Below are 22,312 nucleotides of genomic sequence, written 5' to 3'. Positions count from 1 at the left end.
AAACAATATGTGCACATTGTGAGTGGCAATAATAAACTGGTGGTTCTTAGAGAACAACTTTTCAGATTTTGTCTGGGAAAGCATGTAAAGGAAAAAAAATCTGCTTAGAAAAAGTCACTAGAAAAGTTTCTTGCAGTTCTTTGGAAAGCACTGTCATAGCTTTCTGTGTAAAGTACAGCTGTGGAGGTTTGATAGTTGCTTGTGATATTGATCAAGTCGCTTTTTTGAGTCTCACTGATTTTATAAATGAGCTAAGATGTAAATTTGATGATTATCAGACAGGACAGTTGGGAAGCATTTGTTTATTGGTTCTCTAGAAATATGCATCCTCTATTGAGGCAGGGCATATGCATTTGTAATGCTTTGGGGGTTTGTTTAAAAATTAAAAATTGTTGATTCCAGATGTTTAAACAACAAAACCCCATTTTCCACAAAATCTTTACAAATAAAATTGAATTGGGAGAAAAAAAAAAGATTCCCCCCAACTCCTGTATAAATCTTTCACTTCATTTTGAAATGTATTATTTAATGTGAAAATCAGACAGATATTGAAGAGACATACCAGTGAGCCACTTTTCCTGAAAAGGCCTTAGCAAAGAGATTGTAGAATAGCTGTTATTTTAAAAATAATATCGATTTTGTTGGCTTGATCCATTACACAGCACTTGTACAAGTCATACTAGCCTTCTGCTTTTAATTTGATAGATACATTTTTAAGTTTTTCCTTTAGAGGGCACAATTGACGTTGTGTTTTACTGCAGTTCATGTCCCCTGAACTATTTCTGACTTCCACCTTTCTTACCCCCCCAGATTACATTTAACTCAGTGATACCACAACGTTTGCATGCAAAAGGCTTTCTTCAGTTTTATCTCTGAGTGTTTCAGTTTATTTTTTTAATGGGATTTGTGTTGCTATCGAAATTAAAAGGAAATTATTAAGCTGTGTTTCCCGAAGTGGATAATGTCCCATATTCATTTAAGTTCTCTTTCTCTTCCCCTTCTGTAAACATTTCAAAATAGGTGATCTAAATCACTATCCAGTAATAAATATGTAAATTTTCAGAGAGCTGTGTGGAGTTTAAATTCCACAGTATATATATTAAAGAAATGCAGCTTGCACAAGTAAATTCCTCAGCAGCCTTTGGAATATTTGTTTCTTGCTGAAGCAGACACCCATAGCTCTTACCTTGGAGCCTTTAAACTTTTCTAAGGATTAATGTGCATTGGCTTTTCCTTTAATATTTCTTCTTCTTCTTCTTTTTTATTGTTTTGTCTTTGTGTGTTTGTTTTCTTCTAGTGACTCGACCAGGACTAGGCTGTCGGGAACTTGTGTCAAGAAACCTCTCCAAAATTCTTCCAGGTCTCTGTCATGATATAACGGACTGGGTTGAAAGCACAAGAATAAAAGCATCCCAGCTTCTTTATACATTATTGCTGCATGCAGAGGATCACATAACACAACATATGGAGCTACTGCTTAGAACTTTGTACCAAGCATGCTTGGATGAAGAAAGCGATGTGGTTAAAAATGTAAGTTTAATCTGTTAAAGTACCTATTGTACACTGAATAAAGTCTCTTATAATTCTGAGTCCGGCTTCTGAGATCTGACCTTACCTTAAGTCACTGGAAATTGCCCATGACTGAAGGATCAGGCTCAGGGTTTTATGGATGTTAAAAACGTGGACATTATACTTACTTACTTACTAAGTTAAAATAAATGTATTCTTGTATTACTGGTATGAAGATCAATAGTAAAGTTATTTAAATACTGTTTAGTTTATATGCCAACCCATGAAGCATTGATAACCATCTCTTTAAAAATCATAAGCAGTGGATTAAAGTATAAAAGCCTTGGGGCAACAAATTCCATTTTAAAAAATGTGCAGGTCATGCCCTTTCAAGTTAATTTCACTTATCTCCCCCTGCTGCATAATCCTACCATAATTCCAACCAAATATTGAGGTATGTCTGTTCCATGTGATACCCGTATTCAGTGCTTGAATACTTGACTTAATGCTTGTAAAATGCCTTTTTTTTTTTCTTCCATGTTTTTTGTGAGGCATAATCAGGATAATTTTTCTAACAGTTGGTGCTCTCAACACTTTGATCAACAATAAATCAGTAAAACAGATGTAGTTGAAGACATTAGGTAAATTTAGCAGAGGATAGACAGGTGATAGAAATGTTTTTACAATTTTAAGAGAAAATATTCTGTTCATATGTCTGTACAAGCAAGCATTCATATGTATAACAAAAAAACATATCCATGTAACTTACTTTTAAGCTACAAATTTTATTGCTTTGGGAAATTTGATGAATGCGTTCTACTTACGGGATGCAAGTAGTCCAGACAATGTCATAAAAGTTGATTCCTAAATCCAGCTTTTCTTTAGGTTCCTGCTATCAGTTTTCAGAGCACTAGGAGTCTTTTTCTTTATGGCAAATATGGAGGAGGACAGGGTTCACATCTAAATAGAGTTTAACTGTTTTGAGTCTTCACCCTTGTGAAAAGAAATGGCTATATATAGTGTCAATTTAAACTATAGAATTCATGGCTACATGCTTCCATTGAGACTAAAAAAATAGGATGATTCAAGTATTAATTAGGTGCAATTAAAAATCCATGGCTAAGTCACTAGACTAAGAATTATATACAATGGGAAATAAGCTTTCATGTTTGGGGAGATGAGCCAACCATTAAATAAAGGGGTTGGGAAGAAATGTTCCTGTTGCACAGGTAATGGTGCAATAGGTGGCTTTGTTTTAATTCACGCACCTTCTTGTAAGTATTTGGGATCAGGGAGGGAGAGAGTAAGCTCTGGTGTGGTGGTATTTCATGTGGAATACAACGTACCAATATGTGTGCAATGCAGAGATGGGATCAAAGGGCTTGAGTGTCATGGGGAATACGTAGTTATTTCAGCCTTTTCAGTTGAAGAGATTGAAAGCAGTGAGCAGTTCCCCCATGGCCACGCTAAACTGGATTAGTAATGCCAGTGTCAAAATATAGTACAATAATTTTAAAATTCCTCTTCCAGGGTTTTATTGTTGTTGCTTTTAATAGATGAGTGGTGGGTGCATTGAGAGCATTCCTCAGGACAGTATTTGGAGGACAAAATGCTAAACCACTAAATCTGCAACATCTGGTTATTCTAAGCTAGAGACTCTGTTACACTGAAAGTTGTACACTTCATTTCTGTGCATTGCTTTCTCATGGAAAGGTCTGATGCTGAGAAAAGTGCTTGCATGCCCTATTATGTACTTACTGAACACGTCAAGAAAATGCCTTCATGCATATAATCATTACTGAGCAAGTGGAAAAGGCTTACAAGGCAACTGCTGAAGCACTTAAAATAATGACTGGAATCATAAAAAACCAAAAGCCCATGATATGTTGAATAGTCTTTTGTGTGTTCAGGAAAATCGTCAAGTTATTCCTGTTCTTTTTTCAGTGTGTGAAAGCAGCAGAACTGATTGGAACGTTTGTCAGCCCTAAGGTGTCATTGAGGTTAATCACATCACCCTTTGGGAAGACGCCTAAGCCTTCTTGTATCATGGTTCTAACAGCAGTGATTCGAGGTAGCCCAAAAGAACTCTTACAGCCTCATTTGACAGATCTTGGCAACACACTGTCACAAGATGAAGTTTGTCAGCGATCTGAAGAGGTAAGGATAACTGGAAAATACACAACAGACCAAAGTTTTAGACTGGTGGTTCTCCAATTTATTTTTTTTTTCCCTTGTTCTCCCTAAATGCTCCCATTCCTGTCCCTCCCTTGCACACCTGCCCCACTCTGTGTCAGGTTATAGTTGTGAATGTGTATCTGAGACAGAACAGGGGCTTCCCTATCCTCCCTGAGATGTGTCGTGGTCTCCTGGTGAAATCTGCTATTCCCAAAAACTCTCTAGCAGTCCATCCTCCCAGCAGATGTGGGTTCAAGTCTGAGAACTGCTGTAAAAGGCTTCAGAGAGTGGGAGGAAAATGAAAAGGCATGATAGGGAGAGAAGAAGCTGTTTAGTTTGTACTGTACTAATAGAAGACTACCTTGGCTGATCCAGAGGCAGAATTTAACCCATGTTTTGAAATGTTCCCAATCCAAACAAGATGATATATTTTGATCCTCATCAGTAAAAATGACTGAAAACTTTTCACAGTCCATTGTAATTGGCATGTCAGGTTTCACAAGAAAGATTCCCTCTTAGTATCATCTTCTTATCTTTGTTTCATATTATTACTATTTTACATTTTAAAATTAAGGTACCAGTATGCTTACACGTACACTTAGGAGCATGCTTTGTAAATTGTTGGGCTTTGTTGCTTTTCTTTAAGTGAGAATCCAGGAGGAAGACCTTTATAATTAGAAATTTTCTCTCACATGTACCCTTAACTGATGGTTGAGCCTGGAGACCATATTAATTTTAGCATTTGAAGAACATTCATCAATTGCTGTATAAGGAGGTGACAGATTCTCTTCAATGTGGAATGGAGGTTGTTAAGTTCCAGGATATTTTTTTCCACCCCCTTCCATTTCTTGAATGTGGAAATAGATCTGTTAGAGATGCTCAAGAATCCCTACAATTGTCCTCACAAATTAAATCCCAGCTTTCACTGCACCAAAAGTTTGTAGCAGGCCTCTGCTCTTAAGATGACCAAAAAAGGGCCAGTACTGTGCCTTCAGAAAACTCTGACTTCATGTCAGATGCAGACTTGCCTTTAAAAGTTATTCATGTGTGTAGATTGTATCTAGTGTAATTGGTTTTTGAGCCAATGTAAGATATCCGTTTGAATTTCTTACCTCATTAGGTTTCTTACCTAATGGAATATGTACCAGTGATGCAGGAATTAACCTTAATCTCCATGAAGCCTGTGATGATTAGGAACTCATATAACTGGAAGCACTGTGGCCTGATTGTTCAAATCAGTATATCTGCAAAATTGCTGTGAAGTCTTACGCTCACTGCTACCATTGGCATTAAATACAGTAGACACGTTCATCTGCAGCTGAAGCGTTTGGCAGAATTGTTCTAGCCTTTGGTCTTGGAAAACAATCTTTCTCTATTTTAGATAGTGAATGCTGCACAGACACTGTTTAGCTAAGGATTGACCGGGTCCATGAGATTAATAACCTATTCCTAGACTTGATTTATTGTTTTGGAAATAAATTTGTAACAATGGCCCCTTCTGTTCATTGAATGTAATCTGACAGCTTCAAGGAATATCTGGTGTACTTTATCATAGAAGTTATTACAAACTAACTGACAACAATATTGACTTTGACTGGTATCAGTTGGATCAAGATAACATGCATTATATCGCATCAAATGAGATTAATTGGTTGAGATAAAAGCAGACACTCGGGTTTTCTTGGTTTATGTATTTAACCATTATTCCATTCAAAATACTCAAACATGGAATAATATTTGAAAGAGTTATAACAAATATGTTATTAATTAACAACTTGCACTTCAGAATGAGAAAGTACTATCGGTAAGCATTCCAAAATGCTTTGATGTTTTTATTTGCAGTGGAGCAATTGTGTGAGTAAGAGCAGGGTCATTTATTTTGTTAACAGGACAAGGTAAATACAAACAAACGGTGTGGGAGGAAGTCTATGTTGTATTCTATAAAAAGCAGAAAATAGGTAATCAAAAGAACTAACATGAAATGATCAATGTTACCAAGGGGATTATGCAGTGCTCAGATTTTATTATTGTAATTTCCTGTATCTCTCCCTTAAAGAGAATGTTATATTTTCTATCAATATAATATATTAAGAATATAATAAATTCATGCTTTTATTTAAAAATAGGTCTTTTATATGGAGCAGTTGCTTTGTTGTGTACAAGCATTGATTGAAGTATGCCAGGAAGACTGCAAAGAAATTACCTTGCAGCTAATGAAAGTTTTGGTGACAATAATGGCAATACCATGTTCTCAGCACCTTAAAGAAAAGGTAAACTATGAGCTGGTTTAATATTTTGTTGTGTTTCTGATTTTTACTATTGATAAGACACTTTGTCTAAACAGAGCCATAATTATTTGTCTTGCTGTTAGGTTTAAACCACAGAAATCCTTAGCTCATCCACAAAGACTGGTAGTGTTCGAAATGATTTGGTGTTGCATGACCTTGGCTGTACCCTCCGTCTGTCTCCTCATCTTTTTTTCCATAGCTGAAATTACTTTAGGTTTAGTCTGTTTAAAACAGATAAAGGCAACTTCTCCAGAGGAATAAAACATTAAAATCGTATTTGTAAGAGCTAAGAACTTGTACAATGCTACTCAGGTTTTTTTGCGATTATTCATTTTTCATGTGTACATGTGTGTATAGCAATCTGTTTCAAAAATTATATAGACATATAATAATTAAATATTTAGAAATACGTATAAATTCAAATTCATCAGATTCACTGTTAGAATGAAAGAAGCATGAGGGAGTACTTGGATTCTGTCCTGCAAAGATCTATCCCTATGGCACTATTCTGGTGGCTAGTTAATAATTAGAAGTCACTGCAAAGGCTGAGAGATCTATGAATGTTATAATTTGTCAGTCGAAATATTGCTTGGCCTAGAAGAACACTTTACTGGAGTGGATATTAATCACTGGAATATGGTTTATGTAAAGTTCTGTGACAGGAGGTGTTCAAGAGTTTATACTTGTCGCTGGATTCTGCAAAGTCTTGGGCATGCTGTTGGTGCTGGTTGAACTGTTGATGCTTAATTTTTAGGTGGATATAAGTCACTGGATTATTGTTGCTGTTAGGTTATACACAGGCGCACACAAGCAGCCAGGAAAAACCTCAAATTTATTTTATGACTGTTAAAGAACAATTCACCTATAGATCAAGAGCCTTAAAAAATGATAGTTTCATAATCAGATTTTTAATCTCTAGACAAACATCAGACTGATTTTGCGGTAGTTGACCTTTTTACCTCTCCAGTAGAACCAAAGGTTTAAATGTTACAGGAATGCTTTAAAATCAAGGACATCTGTATGTACCCTGATAATAGATGGGCTTTTTTGGCTAAACATTATCTCAGCGCCCTTATTTCTCTCTTCCTCTTTCTTCCTCGAGCTAAATATCAAATAAATCAGCAAGCCATCCTCATGTAGTACAATTGTGACCTATCCAAGTTGTCTTTTTTCAAACGTGTGCCTTAAGTGTGATGGCTATTCTACTTTCTTCTCTCTTGCTCCCAGGCATGGTGTTCCAAAGGCCTGCGTAGCATCAGTATTTATGGCCCCACAGCTGACAGCCTGCCTCCGAGGAAGCATACACTTAGAAAACTATTTTGAAAGAAGTAAAATAGAACAAAGCTTGAAACAAGTATTGAAAAGACAGCAGGTCAAAGAAGTACGGCATGAAGATCTGTATCATGGAGAGCTAGTGTGAGAGCAGGATTTTAGGGGTTTTATTTTAGTTTTGTTGTTTTCTTAAACAGCCTGTCCAAGAAAGCCTCGGACAGATGGATCTGGCATGTTTTGCAGTATCTTGTCTGTTTAGCCCTGCAGTGGTCTATAAAGTCAGCAATGTCCATTTAAAACCTTAGAAATTCATACTCCTACAAAGAAAGCAATTTCATGGAGATGAATCCTAATTTTTCAAGATTTTATATGGAAAAGTTAATCTCTAAAAATTATTAAAGGTTTAAGATGTTCCTGCAGTTAGAGATGATTTTTAAAGTTGACAGTACTTTGGATAAGCATCATTTTCCTCATTAGCCTTTCTTTCAGCAAGGCAGAAAGAAAATCTGGCAACGAGATTACATAATTGCAATATTTCAAATTTGTCACAAAGGCAAATATGGTTTGATTTTTAATTTTTTTTCCCAGTTACTGCTATTCTAAAACTTCAAAGTGAGCTGTACAACTTGCAGAAGGCAAGAGGTCCCTGTTGAAATAGCTTTAGACTATATGAAACGTATGTATTACATTCAGCTTTACAAGTATAAATTTGTTGTTCAGAAAAGACTGTATTCAGGATCAAAAGATATTGAGTATAAACATAAGTTATTCAAAAAATTGCATTATAGATCTTCAATTCATGCTTTGCTGTAAGGGGACAGAAGATCACAGAGATAGTGGAGACCACAACTGATGTGACTTGATCGAGAACACTCACAATCTTGCTTGATTTTTGGCCCCTTGGCTTTGTGCTCATCAGTGTTTCTGGTTGCTTAGGGCTAAAGAAGAAGATCAAGACCACCAACGGAGCACTTCGGTATCGTGATGAGGAGTATGGTTTACAGCCCCTAATAGAGAGAAGCCCTATCAATTGTTAGTCTGTTAAGCATGTATTGAGCTTGTCAGTGATTTAACTGGTGACCTGAAGATAAGATTTTGTTTCATTGCCAGTGACCTGTGCTATCTTGGCTCTTCTTTTGGCACACATTGATTATTAGCATGTATTGTATCATTAAACTTGTTAGCTTTCAAATATAGGGACGAAAATCACCTTTGCTTTTTTTTTTTTTTTTAACTTCTCAGTGGGAAGATATTCGTCAGTCTATTGGCATATTTAATTTATTCTCTCTTTTTTTTTTTTTTTTAATTGCACTCCTGAAACTACTTAAAGAGTTGTCAAGTTGTGGTGGGGTTAATAATGGGAAACAGTTTCTGTCTTTACACATTCTGTCATGTAATATTTTCCAATTAATTTACAGAGAAATTAATATTCTACATGTAAGTTATTCTGAGTCGTTTTCTCTGGCTGGCAGAATGCTTCCAGAGAGGAAAAATCTATTGTGCTTGAGGCAGGCAAATCTGCCTTAAGAGTAACCTTTGTCCTTAGTAAATCCTGATTTTTTTTTTTTTTTCCCTAGAAATCTCATTTATTTTCTCCACATCTGGTACTTCTATAATAACATCTTTGTCTGGCAAGTGATTAGTCTGTACCATTCTGAAGGTCCTAGACATGTTTCAGCTAGCTTGTGCGGTTGAGTTCAGCTTAAAAATATGACTACAATTTGTAGCTCTACTGAACCACTTAGAGTGAAATGATGTCACTGTATCTTTTCCTGCTAGAACTGGCCATGCTGACGACATATGTTATTTCTCAGTGGCGTTTCTAGTAGTGTCGTGCTCCCCATTGATTCATTGTCCACTGAAATCACTAAGACTATAGATGCTGCTTTCAGCGTGCTTTTAAGCTCTTCCTTAGAGAAGTTTTATACCTCTGGTAGGAGTCTTCAGGAATTGTAAAAGCTAATTTTCCTTTGCTTTGAAATACATCTGCTATAAGTGATTAAGAAAATCTATATTCTTCCTTGCCAAGCGTGATCATGTCTGGAATTCATTTAGTAGCTCTTTTATGTGCATGTTTTATTTGCCTGTCTCATGGAATAGTCTAAATATGAAGAAAGTGTTTCAAATGTAACAGTGAATTTTGGTACTTCTCCTAAGCAACAGAAGTTGAGAATGTAAAAGTGAACCTGACCAGCTACTGTAAAGAGCGAGCATCTTGCAGAATTAAAACTTGGGGGGAAGAATGGGGAGAGGGGAAATGCTGTCTTCTCTGAGCTGCAACAGCAATAGTTTTTGGAAGCTGCGATAGCGTGCTAGATGGGATTGTGAGAAATTCCCTCTGTTAGTGTTTTAAAGCATTCTTCAATTAAGAAGAAAAATCGCTGCATCTTTAAAACTAGTAAGAGCTTTTCTATGATATGGTTAGTTTTTGGATAGGTTTTCACATGGATTAGAGATTCTTTCATTTTGCTGTTACGTTGCTGTGTTCCTATAGCATAATCATGAGTTTTAAAAGGCTTTTTTTCTTTTTTTTTTAATATTGTTTCAGTTAACATAAAGTATCCTGTCTCTGTTTTAACAGGTAGAGGAAACAATGTCTTCATTAGCTGAAGTGCAGCAATTGGACAGTTTTCTTTGTCTCTACAAACAGCATATAATTCACCTTATGGAATGGGTTTCAGTATCATGTGATAGTTGGACATGCTATTCTCCAGAAATATTACACTTAGAGGTCATCGCAACTCATTCAGGTACAACTTATTTAGTAGCCTGATAGCTCACCCAATTCTAAAAAAAATAAAGTAATACTCTCTGTAGCCTGCAAGCACATTGTGTTTTATAATGAATAGTGTAATATTCAGGAACTTCATGAGAATACGACGAAAAGCAAAACTGAAAATGCTGAAGCAGCTCAAATTCCAAAAAAATCCCACTAAAACCACTTATGTAAAAGTACCCTGTATTAGAGGAGACAAGCTAATGTAGCTTATGTGTCCAAAAATATATCTATTTTTCCCATCTATTCACTTATAATAAGATACTATCTTTCTGTACAAACATTTCCTCGCTTATGTTCTTCAGTACATAACTGTGTGTAGATGAGTGAAACACTTTGGAGTACGTTTCACCTAAGTTTGGATCTGCACAGTGAACGTTCCTCTGCTGCAGCTCTCCAGATTACATCTATAGGCAAGGGATGCAGTGACAGGCAGTTCTTGTCACCTAGACACTCATTTAAAGATGATTAAAATGGAAAGTCCTGTTTATTTGATTTTTCCTTTCTGTTAGTTAGAAAGGGGATGAAGACAGCTACTTCAGCTACAGGTGAAGAATTATTATTGCTACTGCAGATAGTTAAATGTGGACAAGTATGTTTTAAGGAACTGTATCTTCTGCATTTAATCCTTGAATCTCAAAAAAAGCCTCAACAAATCTATGTGGAGCACCCACTTGCTGGTTTGTGCAGCAACCAGCATAAGTACTTTTTCTTTTTTTCATATGTGGAAAGAACAAAAAGGTTTTTTTCAGTGCAAGATCCAAGAGCCCAACTTTTCTGTATATTTGCGCTCCCATTTCCATGACTGAGGGACTTCTAGACAGTTGTCTCTGTTTTCCTTAATGCTAAATAAATCATCAAATGTCTGGGAAAACATTTTGGCTTGCACCCAACGCTAGTAATATGCTATTGTCTGTGTTTTCTGTCTGACACAGCAGCTCCTAGAGCTGTGGTGTTTTTTTTCTTTCTTTTCATTCCCACACATGATGTTGTTTTTAATCAGTCAGGTTTACTCATTTTGAATTTCTCAGTTTTTACTGCTTTTCAGGAATGTATGCTTAAGCTGAAATCAGCAATGTAGTTTATTTTGTTTATTTTCCATCTGTTGAATTTGCTGCTATCAGTTAGATATAGTAGTAGTATCTTTTAAATGTCTCAGAACTCACATGAAGCAATGTTTTTTGAATACATGCTGTGAAAATAAAGACCTATTTGTTGGCACAGAAATTTAGCAAACTACAGTTCAGCACCCGGTATTGCTTCAGTCTAGACAGTGAAGATTTGGGTGTTTATTAATTATTATTTTAAGCATCAAATCTCCGGATATTATTAAATGCTGTTGAACTTGTTTTGGAATCTTGAATACTTCAATCTGTCCATTCCATGTGTGAGGAATATTCTTGTCATCAGAAGTGCCAAAGTGTTGTGTCTCCTGGGAGGATTTTCTGTGTGACTGGAATTGAATGGAATGTGCATGACAAGGATGCAAAGTTGAAGAATTTCCTAGAGAAAAGTAGTTTAATGCAAACATAGAGCAGAAAGAGCGTTCTACAGCAAGAAGCTCACAGAACAAAGCATGTGTATAGTCTATATGTGTTCTTCTTTAAAACTATGCAGATGTTAATCATTATCAAGGAGAAAGGCAGAAACTTCGTTCTGTTTTGGGAAAATAACTTCTTCAAATGTTGGGATAACAGCTTAGGGTTTGGGGTTTTTTGTTTGCTTGTTCATTGTTTAGTGCTGAAAACAATTCCTCATAGGATGTGAAAATGTTAAACAAGAGAATTAATTAGGAAAATATTTTTAGTTCAAATAGCTTCTAAAATTAATTGTATTTTAGTTTATCTTGTAAAATACAAGTAAGCATTATTTAAACATGGAGAAAGAATACTGCTGCAGTAATTCTATTATCCAAGTTTTGAGGCTGACCCTTTCACACATGCCCTTTCTTGTGCCTCTGGGAGTCATGAACATCCCTCCTTGAATGCTGCACATGATAAAACTTGAAGAAAAAGGCATAGTTAATGCTGCTGTTTGGAGTGGTGTCGTGGTCATAACAGATGCAGTATAATTTTTCATTAAGTTCAAGGAAACCATAATTTCATGCATAGCCTCAAGCTTTCAGAGCTACATGGTGAACAGCGTTAGTCAACCCAAAAAGTCATCTTGTACTGCTGGTCCCAGCAACTAGCGGATGTCATTGATATGTCCCCATGCTGTGTAATGCGATGGAGTGCAGCAATACCAAGCTGGCTAAATGAGATGAGGGGTAAACTGATTTTCAGGGAGCACTATGCTGCTGTGGCTTAGACTGTGGGTACCTGAGCCCATAGAGAGCTCGCTTGGGTATTGTGCAGCACCTAATAACACGGATACATCAACAGCTGCCATGCAAGAGTGGAAGGTTAATTGTAATACCAGGCATATTACCAATTTTAATGCACTCACATATTAAACAACTAAATAGAACTTATTAGTACTCTGAAATAAGTTTTACGTGTTTATTTTCTAGGTCCTGTCATAGGCGAAGCTCTAAATAACTTTATTCTCATTCTTAAGACGTGTCTTCAGCCAAACAAAGATCCTCAGATGCGGTTAAAACTTTTCACTGTTTTATCACAGTTGCTCCAGAAAGCAAGTGAAAGCATCAATTCTCAGGGGTAAGTAGAGTTATAATTTCATGCACCTACTTGAACCCTACAGTGGCATTAGAAAGTAATGACCGTGTTAGTTATTTAACCCCTATAATTGTGTCCATGTTAGCGTGTCTGGAAGGAAGACTTTCCCACCATCTTCTGCAGTATATTTTTTAACAATTCATAGAAGGGCAGTGTACAATAACTTTAAAAAAAAAAAAAAAAATTGAAGTCTGGACTTGGTCTACTGCAGTCTTCCTACCTCTGCCACTGTGGAGAGTTAAAATGGATGCCATGCGGACCTGGATACTTTTTAAAAAATAAAGAGCTGTAGTTGAAAATAATACATGTTTGGAAGCTAAAATGTGGATGCGTAGGAATTAAATGGGGGAGGGGGTAGTTAGGTTTTGGTTTTATTTTTTTTCTTTCCCCAGCCAGCTCCTAAATCCTTAACCTTTGCCTGTAGTCATTGTAAGGAAACAATAAAACACCCCAAAAATGTGCATTTAAAAATGCCCATGATACAGCATGGTGTTTCGAAAGCATTAAATGTTTGATAAGGAATTATTATTACCCTCAGTGACTGAAGATGGAAGTCTCCTGTTGCTTGGCACTATTTCTGCATTGCAAGTACAATCTAACTATAATTTCTGGTGCTTATTAAACTCCTCCATTTATAACAACTCCAACAGTGGGGCTCTTTTGTCATTATTAATCTTGCCTTACTAGTAGAGCAAACACTTCTGCAAAGTTGTCCTGAGTACATAAACCATAACTGCTCTGCTATTCTCAGTGCCTGCTGCATTTAGTATGTAAAAAACCAAAACCAAACGAAAAAACCCGCAATCACAGGAAGCATTGTTCCTAAAAGTACTTTTAGAGTAATGGTCATTTATACTTAAAAGTTTTTTCATTATTCTGATGAGCAAATTGGCACTCAGTGGGCATTCTGGTACATTGAACATTCATTCGGGTTCCATGAGGCCATGTTAGTATGAATGTAGATGTATTTTTGCCATTTTTAGATATATTTAGCATATTCATGGCCTGCATCCATGAGGAACTCTTGTGTTCCCATTCAGTGGGGGATTCCAGGTAAGCTGAAGAATCTCTGCTAATGCATCCCCTAAGATTTTGAGCTAGTGTGCTTAAGATGGAATATAATGAAGCTGTCCGTTTTTACTGAAAGCTTTTGTGACAAGTGTGTTGTTATCTGTTTCCGTATTTTCAGGATCCAATATTAAAATCCCTATTCATATGAAAAATCTATTTTGAGTTAGTGAATTACTTGTTTAAATGATCATGTAACTGAGTGGTAGTTACAATCTAGATATGTAACAGTCTTCCAGAAAGAAAGAAAGAAAAGCACTTTGAAAACTATTGTAAGTGTTCCAGGATCTGACTATTTGTTGTAAGCTGATCTGTTGTTATCTCAGATCTGTATCATCTAACTGAGAATGCAAAGACCCTGGAGCCAATAAATGTCATCTCGTGTTCTGTGATGTCCTGAACACAACAGTAATGCTTATTAAGTGTGCAGTAATGTATTTCAGTCTAAAAATGGGATAAGGTGATTCTCTCCTATCTATTTATTTTCTTTTATGGCCCAATTTTACTGTCCTTTATTTACTGCAGAATACATTATTAGCTCCTGTTCATCTACCATACAATCACATTTATTATTTTCTACATTTTTTTAAAAAAACATTAAATATGTTCATTCTTTCAAAGGATTTAATCAAATTCAGACCTGGTCGACAAGTTAGTCTCACTGGCATTTCTTCTCTATACATTTTCAGTTATCTAGCCTCCTGCTCTTCCTCCTCAGAAATAGCATTACAGATCACAGCAGAAAAGAATTTGAAGAACTCAGTTAAATTCTCTGTTCTGCTTCTTGTTGTGATCTACGGAAAATCATTTAGGCTGCATCTAAGCAATATGACAGGGACATTACATGGCGTGCATGCTACAGAGTCGTGACCTGCGGTGTTCCTGACTAGGGGGGCTAGGAGGTGGGAAGGACTTCTCCATGCACATATGGCCTTAGTCATTCCTTGTTTCTCACCTGTGCAGTAGGATCGGTGGCACTGCTCTATCTGAACGTCTCTGAAGTGCTCAGGTAAGTAAATTAAGTTAGGTCACGTAGGTACTGCTGGTAGAGAGAGATGATCAGTGCAGGGCCACATGGAGAATGTCATCAAAGGGTGAATTTTTGTTTTGTAAGTAGTCAAAACAAGTAGGATGAATAAAAAAATCTTTCATCAGCAAGCCAGTCATTTGTATAAATAATGGAGCCAAAGAGGGGAAAAAGAAAAGTCAGCTTCCCTAGGATTCCCAGGAAAGGGAAATTACCAGTGTGGAAAAAATAGAAGAACATGTTACACAGTAATAGTCACAGCGAATATAGCCACACATCAGATCAGCTCTGCAGACAGCAGTGATGGAAGCTGCGTGGCTCAGGGCAGTGTGAGTGAATGGCCTTCTGTCAAGATTAGATACATCCAGTGAGGTTAATAGACCTGTTTGTACAAAGAACTACTCCTGGCTGTGGATGGCCCAGTCTAGCTCGTAATGAGGCTCTCTGTCCTCTGAGAACAAGAGCAATGCAATGAATTCTACTAGCAGGTTTATCTTCAGAAACTAAAAAGCAGTAGAGGAAGGTAAATGACTCTCTTTGAAGTCTTGATCCTACTTGTCATTGTCACAGCAAATGCTTTCATGTAGGAAGTAACATGTAAAGTTTTTGTAATTGATGAGTTGTTTGCAAAACATTTCTGGAGGTTTTGATTTGTAAAAGCAAATCCAATTTTGTTTTGAATTACCTGGATTTAGGATGTTAAGTTTGGAAAAAAACAAAAACATACACACAAAAAATCCAAACACAACAATCTGCTAACATATAAAGCCAAGTGCAGCAGTGCCTTAAAAGCACAAAGGGAGCCAATCCAGAAGAAAAATGTATAAAAAATAGTTGACATGGAATTACAGTTTAAGTATATGTCCATAAAATGGGGGTAGCAATTTTAATGTAAACCCAAGGTCTCTTTTTATATCTGCATAAGAGTTGGGTATTATTATATGCACAGATCATGTTTTGGTTACTTCATATCCAGTTGAGAACGAAGTCTCAACTCTGTAAATGTAAATAGCACAGAGAGTATGTTCTTTCATGGAAATTAGTCACTTTTAGAATTAAATCACATAGATTTACAACAGTAAGATTTGGAAATGGAAAGAGGGAGAATTTAATTCCTTCAGCAACAGCAAAAAATAACATCTTAATGGTAATGAGAGATAGTGTACAAAGTAGTAATAAATTCTGGTTACACAATTGCATTCACTGCTGGCAGTAATTTGTTTAGTGCTTTAAAAACATTCTAACAGTTTAGATAGGAAGGTTTTCAGTTACTATATTAAACATAGATGTGTGGTCATATAATTTCATTTGAGTCTGACATGATTGAGTCAGATAATTGCCAGATATTGCTTCACTGATTCTATTTCAAGGCACGAGAACAAATATTCTCACAAATAGCGTAGCATTATGGTTAACATAATGCTGATGGAATTTACCTTTATGTTTTGACAGATGGGTTTGTCTTTGCAGTTTAACAGAGGGCTTTACTGAAAACAGAAGCAGCTACTGATGAGATAGCACAGTAGCACAGATAGCTTTTTTTTTTTCCTTTAGCTTTGGTGCTAAATTATAGTGATCATTAGTTATATTTTTTCTGGCAACTTTTTGAACAGAAAATTATTGAGTCTCAAAAATGTGTTTAAAATAATAACTCGAAAGGTTTTTGACAAATGTAGATGTGTCTAATGGGATGGCCGATATCTTGTTATTCCTGAAGCTGAAGTGCCATCTGCTGGGCAGGAGGAGCAAAGGGCCACCCGGTGCTCCTCTGGCCAGGGGGCTAAGCAGCAGCCAGCTGTATCTATTGTCATCATGTTGAAGATAGAGATTTCCAGTTTTGTGTATGTGCAATAGATAACAAAGGCCTGTCAGGCTGGCTGGTCACACTTTAGTTGGGTTACACCTGAATGACAAGGTCTAGTTGCAGTGGGTAAAGGGTAGTTACAGGAAAGAAGTCAATACATTTTTTATTAAATTGATACAATATTATTATGGAAGTTTTTATTGCTGGATTATCATTGCTGGATGATTTTGTTTTGCTGTTGTGGGTTTTTTTTTAAAGTACTTAGTGATAATTGTTTGTTGTTAACATCTACCCATTATGTTCCTCCTGTGGCTTGGCACATCTCTGCAGAAGCCACTTATTCATCTTGGAAATGTAGGAAAAAAGTCAGCAACAGCTTCTTCCCTTTCTGCCAAGCACCGGGGTGGTGATGTGCTTTTTTGCACTCAGGTGGCAGCACTCCAGGTCTGCGGGAAGTTTTAATAAAGTGGGACACGAGTCAAGGTAGATGTAGCCTGTTATTTGTCACTCTGTTTTGCACACTGCCAGCTGCTTTTTTAAGGGACAGTGAAGAGCCTTATTTATATAGTCACAAGCCAGGCACACAGGTCTTTTTCATGCAGAAAAGTATTTTTTAACTTGTGTGTAAGATCTGTATCTTCTTCTCTTAATTTAAAATTGTTTAAGCTGGAATTAAATGGGTGTGAGGGAATACTGCTTGTTGCAATTACTGAGTCTTGCAACAACTTTTAGTATTATAACAGCCCATTTAGTAGAGGAAGAGGAGGAGGAAGAAACCTCAAAAATATCACATTTTTGTGTGTTTGTAACGAAAACAAATTAGTATTGTGACTGGCACCATCAGAAAATCCTACAGAGCTCTCATCCTTGAGGGAGACGAGTTTCTGCGCCAAGGGAAAGCTGAAGTATTCTGTGCAGACTCCCCGCAGTATCTGTAGTTCAGGTCTCATCAATAGCATTCATACTTGTCACATTATAAATACTTTTCACTGGACAGTCTCAAAGGGCCTTACAGATACTAATGAATCCTCACAGCATTCATATGGGGTGTTACTGCCACTTCACAGACGGAGAAAATGAGACAGAGAGAAGGTAAGTAGTTTACCAAGATAACACGGTGAGTCATGGGCATCGTCTGAAGTGGGAGAAAGTCTAGCCTCCCCTTTCCATGAATGTTAGGCATTTGTTTAAATACTATCTAGAAAAATTAAGTTATGAAAACCTTATCACATACATTATAATCACATTGGCTTATAAGATTTTTTTTTTTACAGACTCTTTTTTATTCTTTTCTGCCTATGTTTCTGTGACAGAAAATTCTCTTTTACATCCTGTCAGCTTCTTTATCACTTTCTCATGAACCTTTATTTTGCTTTCTTATTTTTGGCTTCAGGCTGTTCCCTAGCTACCTTGAGACTGTGATAAAAGACATACTGGCTCCTAATCTGCAGTGGCATGCTGGAAGAACAGCAGCTGCCATCCGCACTACAGCTGTATCATGCCTTTGGGCTCTTACTCACTGTGAAATGCTTTCACCAGAAGAGGTAAATTCTCTCTTTCTCATCAAACATGCTTTGAAATCTTAGTCAGGAAGACAAAATAAATGCAAGGGGAAAAAAAAGAATAAATCCTTATTGTAAGTAATATTTTCAGATGGTCATATCATTTTCATAATAAAACTCATAACTGTAATTGAGTGTCAATAGTTGAAATGATCCATCATGGAGGGACAATAATATCCTGATAAGAGACCTGAGGCCAGCAATATGGTGAGCTGTAGGACTCGCCATTGTCAAATTGTGTAGGGCTTTAGTTCTAGCATAACATCAGCTCTGTGGCACAAAACACCAACCACTGAGCACAGCTTGGGTACTTGGCACGGTTGGACCCCCAGCCAGCGCCTGTGCAGCAGCACTGGTGCTAGCCAGGACATGCTTTGTGTAATGTGGCAAAGACAATTTGTCTGGTTGCCTTGGAGCCCACTGGTCCATTTAGGAAAAAAGTCTCCAAAATTCCTGGAAAGGGCAGGAGGATTTGAGACGGAACATGAAGGGTATCTGTAGAAACTGAATTAGAGAGCTAACAAGGAATACACTTAAATAAATGTTATCCCCGTAGTGATTAAGGATTAATTAAATCTGAGGGGTTTTTTTGAAGCTTCTTTGCTAACAAAAATGGCATTTGGAAATGATGCACTGGATATATGTTAAATATTAGGGCATTTTTAAATACAAATAGACTTAAAATGTTATTAAAAGTCCATAGTCTTTTGTGTCCTTAATTGGACAAAGTGCTTAAACTCATGTAACTGGTTGATTTCCCATATACAAAAACATTTCTGTCAGAGACTGCTGTTCTACTTAAATGTTTTTTCTGCATCAGTAGCTTAAATGCCTTTTTGCATTCATGTATATGAAAAGTACATATTACAGTCAAATTATGAAACTCACTAAAATGTTGTATTTCAACAGTCTTTATTTAAAAGCTTCCTTTTAGAATAAGAGCACCATCTACTGGCACGTACACATTATCCTCAGAATTATTTAAAGTCTTGCCAACAATTTTTTAAAAATAAAAAGGCAAGTAAGTTAAAGCTTTTACAAGTTACATAAAACTCATCTGCATATATACTGAGCATTCATGAACTGGGTGATTGGTGGATTTTCATTTCCCAGGCTTGCTTAGAGGCAAAAACAGAGCTGTGTCTTATAAGATTTTTTAGGTTAACTTTTCTAGTTAACTTTTCTTTTTAAATTAAGCAAGTGTTGGTCAGACCTAATGGTAACTGATGTAGCCAACAAGCATATTGTTTTAGAGTGACTGGAAAGCTGTTGTTCTTCTATGCTTTTCCTGTTAATTGTAGATCTTAAAAGTCAAAGATGGGCTAATGCCCCAAGTTATTGCTGCTGTGGATGAAGACTCTAAAATTACTCGACTGATGGCTTGTCGTATTGTTGGTGTTCTTTTAAAAGTCTGTGGGAGGCAGTTTGATGAAGATGAATTTACCAAGACTTACGCAGGTAAGTGTAAACGTTTAATTTTAATTTTTTTTAATCAAGATCTCTGTGTTGAAAAATTACACTTGCTTTTTCACCCTGAAGTATCACAGTAGTTTAGTTTTTAAGGATGAAAAGCATCGTGCTGGAGCAGTAGGCAGATTCCCTGTATGGCTTTAGGATTCACTGTGCAGATTGGCCACCTCACCTGCAGATTCAGTGCAGCTCGTAGCAGTGAAAGTGCTAATACCTACTAGGGAGTGACAAAAACTGGTGTGTCACTATGGCATCTGCCTTTAATCCCACGTAAAAAGCAAAAACCTTTGAGCAGCTGGAGGTGCAAATGGGGGCAGATTTTGTGTAGACTCAGTTTCTCAGCCATTCTTGTTCCATTCCCATACACATATTCTAACGTTATTTCTGTGTGCTCTTATCTGGGGTTGTAACTATTTGGGTAGCTATTCCCCAGAGTAATTTTATAGATATTAAGGAAGTGGAAAAACTAAAGTGCTGCACAAAATCATACCATTAGAAGCATTTTTGTGTATGAGAGTCAATTTGATGTCTTAATCCTGCAGAGTCTAAGACATGGTTTTAGACTGGCAAGTGAGACTGCTCAGTGTATAAAGTACACATACACATTTTAGAAAATTAAGGTGTTAAACACCTTGGTGTTGTTGAGTGTGACTACAACAGCAGTTGCTTCTTGCAAGACCTTTCTGCAGCAGCTTTTTAACTGCGGTATTTCACTTCACTGAGGTGTATTGCAGACAAGTTAATGTCCTTTTGCAATGCCCTCATTCCCAGTTGAGCAGAACTGAGAATTATTCCCAGCGTTATTATGCATTAGGCCACTAGATGGAACTTCACTCAATATTACTGGCTTTGCAAGGCTTGCCAGTATTTCATCTGCATTGCTTCCTAGTTTAGACTATGTGAAATAATGTTCTAACTATAGTGAAAGCAGAACAGTAATGCATTATATAAATGGTAGTCACATTGTTCTCCTTGCTGTGTTTCAGTGCCAAGAGCAAACCATTTCATTGTACCATAAATAGACCTGAATAGGTAGTGGGTTGGGTTTTTCATTTTAAAAAAAAAAAAAAAAAAAAAAAAGGAAGAAGAAAACCCTAATGTAGAGTGCAGTAATGTCAAATAGAGCTGTTATCTGTAACACTTCTTCGGTTGCTGTTTACATGTTAAACAATGAATCAGGGGAAGTGCAGTCTATGCTGTGTAACAGGATTTATGTTCTCAGAGATACATAATACTAAATTGGACTTTCCCAGACTCGACATCTTGATGATTTTCTTACTTTCTTACTTTTTCTTACATGGCACAGCAGAAATCTAACAACAAACATTTTTATTTGGGGGAAATACATGATCAGACAATCGTCAAAGTGTATCTTTGCATCTTGTGTATTCAAATAGCCGGCGATGCAGTCATTCACTGGAACAGGGGTATTTGGTAGAAATACTGTGCTTTATAGATCATAGAAATATTTAAACTCTGTATTCCTGTAATGCATTAATAGACATTTGCAGTACCTTGTTAGGAAGAGTGCTAGAGAATGTTCAACTAATCCAAATCATTTTACACATTACTTTTAATGTTTTTGACAACATAACAATCCAATAACAATGCACTGCGTGCTTTTAGGAACACTGTGTATTCACAATGCTCAAAAGACAAATATGTCATAAATGCAACAGTAATTTCAGTGATGACAAAATACGTTTGTTTTTTCAAATGCAAGAGATAACTTTGCTGTTCACAGTGCTGTTTGGTCATGTTTATGCTCCTTTTCAGAAGTTTTAAAGCGTCTGGATGATGCTTCATGTGATGTACAACTGGCAGCTGCTCACACCTTAACTAATTGGTTTAAATGCTTAAAGGACAGTGATGTGAAATCTGCCATGGAAAGTCACATTGAGTTTCTGTACCAAGAACTGTTGATACATCTTGATGACCCAGATCAAAATATCCAAAATGCAGTCCTAGGTAAGACTTTCAGCCATACGTATTTTTAACAATGCTTTTAAAATCATGTTTTCAAGTGTTCTATGAGAGTAATGCGTACAACTAGAGGCTAATCCTAACAGGCTGGGAGCTTTCCTTTGGGTTTCGGTGAGTATATGAGCTCAGACCTTTCACCTGTACGCAGAAGGTAGCATTTTATCTGGCATTCACCAGCGTGGAATATGAGTGTGTGTGGTGTATGAGAAGACTTTATACATGGTAACCAGGATATGGAGCATGGACACGATCCATTGCAGGATGTGACCATCTCCTCCCTTGCTGGATTCTTTGGAATTTATTAGTGTATTGGCCTGTGTTCAAGCACATAAATGTCAAAATGCGGACCTCGGCAAATCAGGTTGTCTTACCTGCGCAGCTTGTAGTAGAACAACTTCCAGGTTAGGTTTCAGCTACTTTGAGGCAACTTGGATAGAGTGGCTAACGATTTCTAAAATACATTTTTGTTTTACAGAGGTTTTGAAAGAAGGAAGCACTTTATATCCAGAACTGCTTGTGAGAGAAATTGAAGGGGTTGTACATAAGCATCGAACGCCAGTCTACTGTAATCAACTTCTGCATCACATTCAGTCAGCCAAATGAATCAATGCTGAAATTCATTTCAGTGAACTCTATGTGAAATCCATATGATCTGGATTACTTCCGTGTTTTCATTTGCTTAAGAAAGGCTGAGCAATAA

The 22,312-nt window shown here is 36.7% G+C and overlaps 1 protein-coding gene across 1 annotated transcript; it reads left to right on the top strand.

Annotated features, from left to right (window-relative positions):
- Positions 1 to 1,297: 1,297 nt before the first annotated feature.
- On the top strand, positions 1,298 to 22,215 carry HEATR2 (HEAT repeat containing 2; the record flags this gene model as incomplete). Its single annotated transcript, XM_010087539.1, has 9 exons — positions 1,298 to 1,530; positions 3,454 to 3,666; positions 5,811 to 5,954; positions 9,826 to 9,994; positions 12,533 to 12,680; positions 17,991 to 18,141; positions 19,461 to 19,617; positions 21,406 to 21,597; positions 22,088 to 22,215. Coding segments are annotated over 9 exons (1,535 nt in total), but the record flags the coding sequence as incomplete, so codon positions are not given.
- Positions 22,216 to 22,312: the final 97 nt, after the last annotated feature.

The sequence above is a fragment of the Pterocles gutturalis genome, unplaced genomic scaffold (assembly GCF_000699245.1).
Source record: "Pterocles gutturalis isolate BGI_N339 unplaced genomic scaffold, ASM69924v1 scaffold17181, whole genome shotgun sequence".
NCBI lineage: Eukaryota > Metazoa > Chordata > Aves > Pterocliformes > Pteroclidae > Pterocles > Pterocles gutturalis.
The sequence above is the reverse complement of the archived record's forward strand: the minus strand, read 5'-3'. Positions and strand labels throughout refer to the sequence as shown.